At 35.3% G+C, this 9,973-nt stretch overlaps 1 protein-coding gene across 1 annotated transcript; it reads left to right on the forward strand.

Moving 5' to 3' along the window:
- The first annotated feature begins 875 nt into the window (after positions 1–875).
- LOC127847221 (uncharacterized) lies at positions 876–7,883 on the forward strand. The gene is made up of 5 exons (XM_052378974.1): positions 876–3,501; positions 4,346–4,528; positions 4,942–5,052; positions 5,607–5,693; positions 6,784–7,883. Exons 1-5 carry the CDS (start codon positions 895–897, stop codon positions 7,114–7,116), a joined length of 3,321 nt encoding a protein of 1,106 aa, XP_052234934.1. The 5' UTR covers positions 876–894; the 3' UTR covers positions 7,117–7,883.
- The last annotated feature ends 2,090 nt before the right edge of the window (positions 7,884–9,973 follow it).

Below are 9,973 nucleotides of genomic sequence, written 5' to 3' on the forward strand. Positions count from 1 at the left end.
TTGTATTTGTTCTCTCTAATTTAACATACAGTGTACATTGTTAGCACGGAGAATGGGTTTTTTCCGACTCCAAACTCATTCGCGATTTAATTTACGTGCACTTTTACTCTTCGACACTTCACATACCCGAATTTTCTCATTTTAACGTTTATACTTTCCGTTTTGACATTTTAATTTCTGCATGTAAGCTTATATATAACTGACTCGATTATGGTACATATGGAAATAAATAAAACACCTTGATTTAAAACTAAATAAACACGCCTGAATGGACAATTTGCTTACACAAACTAATTAGCATAATAACAATTACATTTTTTAATGAACATATTTCGCTACATGTTACCGATTAATTATTTTTTACACCTCTCGAGAACACTGTGAAAATTTTTGTCGCGTCGGCGCATTGTTTCTGCAATAAAATCGGCGATCAAATTTGTCACTTAACGTCCCAGATAGTAAACTCTTTAACCCGTAGACTGTTGGCAATACCTCATTGTATTATTCGACACCACAAAATGATACGCAGTCAGCATTAACACCGGTCAGAACCGGCCATCGAGACAAAGGAAAATGGCTGGTGTGAAATCACAACAAAGGTGTCATCGTTCATGTTATCGGCTTAGATAAACAATCAACACTGCTTTGTCCCTGAACGGTCAACAGATTTACCAATTTTACCTTAGGCCACAACAAATTGATTAAATGTTCGTCGGATTTGCCGCACCTAAAAATCTTAAAACTAAATAAAAATATTTTTATTTTTATTTCGCGCCCGCAGCAACAATTTTGCTCCGCATGTATTTGTTTACAGATTTAGTTTAATTTAGCCTACGTATTTTACGACTTTTATAACGCTTTGCGATAATAATGAGATTGGTTTATGGTAAAATAATGGCGGCGCTCGTCTGCATAGTCGTGTCGGCGAAAGACACCAATGGTAATTCAATTTTTTCTCCTGTGGCAATGTGTCACCGGATTACGGACGATTTTAGCGATTTATTCATCGCAGCCGCATCATCATCAGGCCTCGAAATGTCGCCCGAATGCGTGAATTCTGTAAATATCTGCAGTAAAGTTGGTAGTAGCGATAGAATAAAAATTTCGAACATCAACATGCAACTAAATGTCGCAGTAGAACTTGACAAAAAAATGGTCGAATATACAATTAATTCTGCACGACTTCCATCAACAAGTTCAAACTCCAATGCATTCACAGTTTTAATGAACAAGTCCAAGGTATACATTATGCCCAAAAAATATGAAGTAAACACAAGCTCAAAAGTAAAGAAACTTTCTGGTCCACAACAACTGTACTGCGACTTGATTGATTGGGCCCAAAGTACTGGGTGTGGATGGCCATCTAATATTGTCGAGGACAGTGGAAAACAAGCCCTAAAATCTCTCAGCAATGCCTTGTGGTACGTAGATCACTGCCATGCAAGACTGAAAGATGCCAGTTGTCATGTTCCAACTGAATTAAACAAATTTCAAAATTACAACAGCTACAAATTACTTAGGCACAGACCACCTATTGTAAAGGCAGCCAGACTTGGCGAATTGGTTGGTGATCTATACTCCGCCCTTAGTTTGCCATCATTGAGTGATAAACGAAACACAGTGTTAGCCAAAATCATGGGTGAATTAGCAGAATCTCTAAAACAATACAAAGACAGACTTGAAAATGATAACCAAAAACACCAAAACATAAGTCATAAAAGAGAAACAGCTAACTGCGGTGACTCGAACTCGGTTTGCATAGATCCTGTAACACCGTCCAATGTTAAAGAAGAATATAGTCATTTAAACCAGACAGTAGTGAAAACATCAGATTATACCTATGTGCACCTTGACAAGTTTTGTCCCGATAATCGTATTGAACGTCGCAAATTCATCAAAAACCTTCGTTTGTCCAAACCGATTATGTTGTATAGGGTTGCTTATGGAGGAAGCATAGGAACATTAAATTTCATTTGGAGTGTTCCAGTAGGTCAAACAGAAGACAAAACATCCCGCAACATGAAAGTTATCTCTCAAATTTCAGAAGATCTTCCGACGTTCTCAAGCAGGGCTATGAGACAAGAATTTATTGACAAGTTTATAAGTTATGTGAAATGCCCAAAGTCAGTCGTTAGACACATGTATTTTAGCCTAACAGGGCATGAAGAAAGTGCCAATTCTTCCAGTGAAAAAGAAATTAATGAAAGGGTGTCGAAGATCATAGGCGCAGATGACTCTCAGTTATTGATTGATTTACGAGCAACTAATGGCTCTGATACATATTATGATGCCTTTTTTGAAGAAATGGGAAAGTTCTTTGAAGAACAGGTTTTACAGGTCAGTGAAAGACGAAAATGTGATGAAATGTATTTGCCATTGGCAATTTCAATAGAGACTTTAAAGAATGACATTTGTAAAAGAGTGCCTGATGGAACACCCATTCCTAGCAATGAAACGATCCGACTGCAGTTTTGTCCCAGTAATCCATTTCATAAGACTGCTTTAAGGTACACTGGTCAGTTCAATGTTAAATTCCGTGTGCAGACACGCCAGGCAAGAGTTTCACATCCTGATTCACACTATGCTGCAAAATACTTTCAGTATATGAAAGAATTTTGTGTGATGTTTAGAGACAGTGCTATGTTCTTATGCATGGACGACAAGGCAATAGTTCCAGTGGGAGAACCAGGAATCCCTATATCAACTGGAGTAAGAGGGCATAACAAGGTTCTAACACCTTCAGAGGGACCTGTATTAGTTGCAACTGACCATGATTTTCATCTTTGCGGTCTTGTTCCTTCAGTTGTTCTTGTCACAGAAATTCCTAGGGACTCGAAAGACAGCTTCTTTTCAGGGGACATGCATGTGACAACAAAAGAAAAGGTATTCAGCCCATCTAGCCCATTTAGACATGCTGCTGAAGTTATTGAACTCGTAAGATTAAATGATGCCTACTCTTCAGATGGATTAAATTTGAGAACCCCAATCATGTGCCTTTATACTGATGGAGGACCGGATCATAGAGTCACTTATGAAACGGTTAAGTTGTCGCTCACTCTTATCTTCATGCATTTAGATTTGGACATGCTAATTGCACTCCGAACGGCACCATCACATAGTTGGACCAACCCAGCTGAACGTTGCATGTCCATTTTAAATTTGGCCTTGCAGCATGTTGCGCTAGACAGAAATGAAATGGAAGAGAAGTATGAACAGATGGTTAAAAACTTGTCTTCTCTAACTGCAGTAAGAAACCAAGCCAGACTAAAAGATGGTCTGAAAGAGGCTTTCAAGAAAAGTATGGAACCAGTGGTTGATCTTGTGAACAAACGTTTCTCACAAATGAGCTTGAAAGGAAACCCTGTTAAAACTTTGAAAGGGGTATCAGATGAAGAGATCACATCCATCTTAGATATCACTGGTGTTGGCTTTGGAGCAGATAGTCCAGTAGCCACAGCTGACACAAAAAGCGCTGAATTGAAGAAAAGCAAGCATCTGCAGGTAAAACAAACTAAATTTATTTTTTAAAGAAAAATGCATAGATAATGTCCTGCTTGTCTGGAAATGATATAATAATTGTTGTTCTCAGTAAAATTATATTGATATAACTGTATATTGCCCTCTACTAAAATTGCTTATGGTCACTGGTTACATAATGCATATTAATATTAGTTTTTAATATGTCACTTCCAATTTAAGTATTTGTTTCGCATTAAATTAATATGCGCCAGTGCGTATACTATTATCTGACAGAAAAACAAATAAAGGTTTTTAACATTCAACCTTAAAATATGCATCTGGCACAGGCAAGCAATTTGTCTAGGTTATGGAAAGTTTAACTGTGTCGCTTTCTGAGAAAACTGGGCATAATGCATGTGCGTAAAGTGTCGTCCCAGATTAGCCTGTGCAGTTCGCACAGGCTAATCAGGGACGACATTTTCCCCCTATACTGGATTTTTGCTAAGAAGAGACATTATTTAAACGAAAAATTCCATAAAAGCGGAAATTGTCGTCCCTGATTAGCCTGTGTGGACTGCACAGGCTAATCTGGGATGACAATTTATGCACAAGCATTATGTCCAGTTTTCTCAGAACAATACACAATTATTCAATTTTAAAAGTTAAATGTTTACCGGGTAACATTATTCATTTTTTATTAAATATTGGATATTGTGAAGGCTATGCTGTCTTATTAACAATATTAATGAAAACGTGTGTTTATTATATTTTATAATGAAAAATCAACCTATGTATAAAGATACATCTTGTTTAAAAAATGACAAAAAAACAACATGTTATTAATATGGAAGAGCGTCTATAAACATCAGTGTCCTTTCTTCTAAAGGATTTCTTTGAGAGGCATGCAGAATCCAGCCACTACTGCTTCCAGTTAAAGAAGTGTTCATCCGATGAATGTGGCTACTGCTCCGTTAACCCAGTCCGAGATCAGGATGTTTTTGACCGCCTCAGGTTCCTCCCTGAACCAAAGCCTGACGAAAATGGTGAACACTACCTACCATTCAGTGAGGTAAATTTATCGCATTTGTATTCCATTATATGACATATTTATTGAATGGATGAAGTTGTGTAAATTACAAATATATTTTGGAAACTTACTTTGGCATTTGAAGGTTGTGTACCTGTGCAAATGGTCAATAGTTACAATTAAATTTGAATAATCAATTTACTCATGTTTACTTCATTGATCTGACAACATATTATGTTCTGCCTTTTGTTTAATAAAAAGGCATAAATATACTTAACTATATACCTTGTTGACATTTTAGTTAACTTAACTTGTCCAGCTGACATGTAGTTAATTTAATGATTTAAATGATAATGTGTGACTATTGTGTTTAGAAACTGGAAGCAACATTTGAGATAAGGTTTAAACATGCCAATTCAATTATATAAATTATAATAACATAATAATAATTCCAGTTGTTTGGGAAAGCCCTGACCCGTGACAAGTACAGACCCTCAACCAGACCATGTGGAACCTATGATGAGGAATTACAAAACCATGATAAAGAGAATCGAGAAATTTTGAGGGTAATGATAATTATAATATTTTAGAAGCTCGCAAATAACTTAACACTTTATTTCATGTTTATATTATTATATTTAGGTCAAACTGTCAAACCTTATTGTAAGGTCGCCTTGGCAAAGTGGATATGGTGTCCGCCTAGCGACCGAGAGGTCACGGGTTCAATTGCCATAGTAGGAGCGTGCTTTAGATCTCCCCATAGACACCAAGTACTGGTTCTAGTCCCAGGAAAAGGACTCTAGAGCGTTTCAAAAAAGCCTAAGGCTTTCAATGCAATCGAGCTAAAATAAATAGGTTTAAACTAAACCTCATTGAATTACAACTGTGATATTAAAATAAAAATCAGAGAAATATTCCAAGTGCATTTTTGTTGCAGTATACATCCGTTCCTTCTTCCACCTGGCAATTGGCAACACCAAGAGAAAAAGTGATCATGTCAAAATGATATCATGTTGTCAACATTTTTGCAGGCTGGAAATTGAAGCGGGCATTTTGCCATAAAAAGCATTTTTTAAATATTTTTGCTTTCATTACACTATATCTTTCCATGTTGTTTTAGAATGAGAAGCTTCGAGATGCTGTCCTTTGCGGAGAATGTAGCAGGCCAAGATGTGTCTTCAGTCCAAACAAGCTTGACCGACAACAGGTAAACGTTTTGTAAAAATACAATCTACAGCGTGTTTCAACATTATAGGATCATAACATGTTGGTTACATAATTTTTAAGAGTCTAAATTTACATTTAAACATCACAGTTATACACAGTTTGGCAGGATTATAAAAAGACACGTATTGATCCAATAAATTGATATGAATGATACATATTTTTACAGATCAGAAAAAAGCTCTTTGGCTTGTTGGTTTGCAACTTAGAGCCCGAATATTTTTTGTTAATGTCTGATCAAACACGGTATGTGTTAATATATCACCAGATTGACATTGCAAAACATTGTTTTTTATTTCATACCATCAAAGGCCCATTCAAGATATAAATAGTTGTAAAACAAAAAATGCATTGGTAAATGATAATCTTAATATGAAGGAAATGCATTCGTTTTTGCTTTGATTTGAATAGGTTTCAAGTCTAATAATGCTGCAAACACAAAGGTTGGGAGGCAATTTATTGGAGTCACTCTGTCGGTCAATCCTTCTGGCAATTTGTTTGCATGCGAATCACCATGAAGTGTAGATTAACATGACACAATTTTCACACATATTGATTCACTTATTCCTTAGTTACATGTATGTGCTCTTGAACTTATCCAAGACATAGCTGCCATCAATTCCATGTCTATGAAGAGGCTTTGGAGAAGTATTACAGTAATAGAAATTTAGTAATATGGGAAATTTTACTAGCCTGAGTCAGAATTTTCGAGCGCAGCCATTTGTGTACATTTTGTTCAAAATAACAGACACAATTTTTTTTTAATTTTATTTAATCCTTCAAATACATGGCAATTTTCTTCGTACTTTCATCTTTCTGAAAGTAAGCTTCTAATGGCAGTTGATTAAAGTTGCTTAAAGTTGCTCAAATTCTTTTTGGAAAAAAAATAGCGAAAATAAAATTAGAAATTGTTTAATATCTGTTTTATGAGTTTTACAAGCACTTTAGGCTGGTAAAATTGGGAATTTCTATAAGCCTGAAAAAAAGACCATAGATTTTTTCTGTTTGGATAGGGCGAATAATGATGACTGTCAATTTTGTGAAAAGCTCCATAACATTTCACTTCCTTGCAGGAGGAATTCTTGCGGAACATTAAGGCATGCCATTCGTATATCTGTGGAGATCAGTTGGAAGATGCACCTGACCTGTATGTTCGGAGATGCGTGACCTGCAGCTCTGAGGTGGAAACAGCTTATTTCTCAGCCAAGTGTCGGCATTACCTACCACCAGTGTGCATCCACTGTGGATCTCCTGACTGTCTGTTAGATGACAACGATGCATATATTGCAGATTTGTATACAAAATATTCCATTGTCAGGCCAATTTGTGTGTCTTGTCGACATTCTGGAAAAGAGGCAAAAACATGGGGCGCCAAGAAGTTTTTAAAAAAACAAAAAGTCAAATGAACTCATTCAAGCCTTCAAAAGTTCTTACTTTGATTTGGTTTGTAAATGAGACCAAAGCAAAAGTATGTGTTTATGATGACCATCATCATCATGTTTATAAATGTTAACATGTTGTGATTGAAAATGAAAAATCATGGATTGGAATAAAGAGCAAATGCTTTAACTTTTAAAAATATTAGTGTTTCGTATTTTCCAGTTTAATTTCTATTTCTACAGATTTTAATTGTTTTGTGTTAAGATTAAAGTTGATACTAGTCATTTGTGATTGCACTTTTCTTGGAAAAGTATGTTTTATTGTAAATTGATGTGTTTTACAAATAGTCACGCTAAATATTGTTCTACTACTATTGTTATAAATATATATTATAGTACTAGTCATTTAATAAATATACTAGAACTGATACTAGTCGTTTTATGCCCCCGGTAGGGTGGCATATAGCAGTTGAACTGTCCGTCTGTCTGTCCGAAAACTTTAACATTGGCCATACTTTTTGCAATATTGACTTGATATTTGGCATGCATGTGTATCTCATGGAGCTGCACATTTTGAGTGGTGAAAGGTCAAGTTCATGTAAAAAAATAAATATATATTTTCAAAGCGGCGCAGTAGGGGGCATTGTGTTTCTGACAAACACATCTCTTGTTTGGCACTCAAATTAGACAAATATATGTCACTGTGCTATGTTAAAATAAAGGGCTCCTACTAATCACATCTATAAATAGTTTTGATTAAAAGGCATGTGTTTTATATTAAAATAAAATAACTATCTGTTTCTTATTGTTCTTTCATTAGGAAGTTATGTTTTTTTTTACTTTACAAAACTTAAACTTCTCATTTCTAATTTTAACATTGCTAAACTAACCAAAGTAATGCATTTGAGTATAATGTATACTACTATAACCTATGATATTTAGAACTAATACAAATTGAAGATATTTCTTACGCTTGATGTTTAGCATATTATTTATTGTCATGCTATTTAACTTTCATTGACAGAAGACTGAGCTTCTTATATAACTTTGCTAGTGAAAAGTACAGTGTACCATGTTAACATTAAGTAGTCACTACCTGTTGTGAATAAGCAGAATAACTATTGGAGAATATTTTGTTTATCATACTTTAACAAACATTGGACTAGAGTTAAAATAAGTTAGTACTACTAAATGACCTTGTGTTTGTATTTTGAAGATATCATGCATTTATTTGGCAACAAATATCAATTTACAGAGACAATATATCTATTTTTTATTTTTCGCTCTTCGCTCGCCTGTGATTTTTTTAAAAATAGAATAAAAATTAATTTATTTTTATTTCGCTCGCTCGCTCCATTTTTTTTGGCTAAAATCCGTAGAACAAATCATCAATTTGTTGTGGCCTTAAAGCGGTCGCTTAATTCCAGACTTGGGCATCAAAATACACTAAAATCAGCGGTCGCTGGGTGCGTAAGACAAAAGCCGCTTAATACAAAGACCTATTATCTATAGGTCTTTGCTTAAAGGGATCTTTTCACGCTTTGGTAAATTGACAAAATTGAAAAAAGTTGTTTCAGATTCGCAAATTTTCGTGTTAGTTATGATATTTGTGAGGAAACAGTAATACTGAACATTTACCATGCTTTAATATAGCCATTATATGCATCTTTTGACGATTATAAAACTTAAAAATTATAAAGCGTTGCAACGCGAAACGATTGAATAATTTGGAGAGTTCTGTTTTTTTCGTTAAATTTTGTATAACTACGAAGATTGCTTATATAAGGTATAAAATACGTGAAGTATGTGTATTCGGCGGAATAGCTCAGTAGGCTAAACCGCTTTTACTTCAGGACTCTGGCAGGACTCCAGGGGTTACTGGTTCGAAACCTGCTCCGGGCAATGTTCTTTTCCTTTTTTAAATTTTATTCTTGATTTTTTACTGGAGCTTTTACGATCCAATGTTTACATTTATCAATATAAAGCATTTAATGAATAAGTTAAAAAATGCCAAAATCTGTGAAAAGGCCCCTTTAATACAATATGAAAATATAGGTTAAACGCCACCATTTAAAGTGGTCGCATAAGACAAAAGTCGCTTAATTTAAGTGGTCGCAAGCACAAGATTGACTGTATATAAGATGCGCGTGCATTTTAGCTAACTGCGCCAAGTCATGATTTTCACGTATATTTATAATGCCCTGACGTCAAGGCGAAATGCGCCAATCGCCGAGTACCACGTATATATGAGATGCCCTTTCAGGCGAACTGAACGTCTTTGAATTTGTCGAGTGTTTAATATGTTATTGTTTACAATAAATGTACAAATCTTAACTATTGTCTAAACTCTGAACCTCGTAACTTAGTGAGTCTCTTTTAACAACAAAGCTTAATAATGCCAATCATTCGCAACCGTAAGATTTCATACGATATGCACAGGATGAAACCATTTATTAAAAAAAAAAAAGAGCTGTGTTTGTGAAACACAATGACCCCTACTGCGCTTGTCTAAACTCCGAACCTCGTAACTTATTGAGCCTCTTTTAACTACAAAGCTTAATAATGCCAATCATTCGCAACCGTAAGATTTCATACGATATGCACAGGATACTGCGCTTTGAAGCCGCACGGCAGACATTTCAGAAATCAGGTTATATTTTGAAATGTTATGGTCACCGTGACTTTGACATTTGACCTAGTGACCGCAAACCATGTTTAAGTGTAGATCTCAATGAGATGCATGTACATGTGAAGTTTGAAGAACACAGACCCAATAGTTTTTATTTTATGAGCAAGGTTAACGTTTTGGGACAGACAAACACACACATACAATGACAGACTGACCGACAGGCTTAAAACAATGTACCCCCGATCATTCGATCTG

Source organism: Dreissena polymorpha, chromosome 1, assembly GCF_020536995.1.
Source record: "Dreissena polymorpha isolate Duluth1 chromosome 1, UMN_Dpol_1.0, whole genome shotgun sequence".
NCBI lineage: Eukaryota > Metazoa > Mollusca > Bivalvia > Myida > Dreissenidae > Dreissena > Dreissena polymorpha.

What these genes read in the sequence shown, in the direction of transcription:
- LOC127847221 (XM_052378974.1), top strand. Translation starts at nt 895, where the DNA reads ATGGCGGCGCTCGTCTGCATAGTCGTGTCGGCGAAAGACACCAATGGT. An exon ending in AGAATCGAGAAATTTTGAGG is followed by an intron (nt 5,053 to 5,606) that starts GTAATGATAATT and finishes ATGTTGTTTTAG; the next exon opens with AATGAGAAGCTTCGAGATGC. An exon ending in ACAAGCTTGACCGACAACAG is followed by an intron (nt 5,694 to 6,783) that starts GTAAACGTTTTG and finishes ACTTCCTTGCAG; the next exon opens with GAGGAATTCTTGCGGAACAT.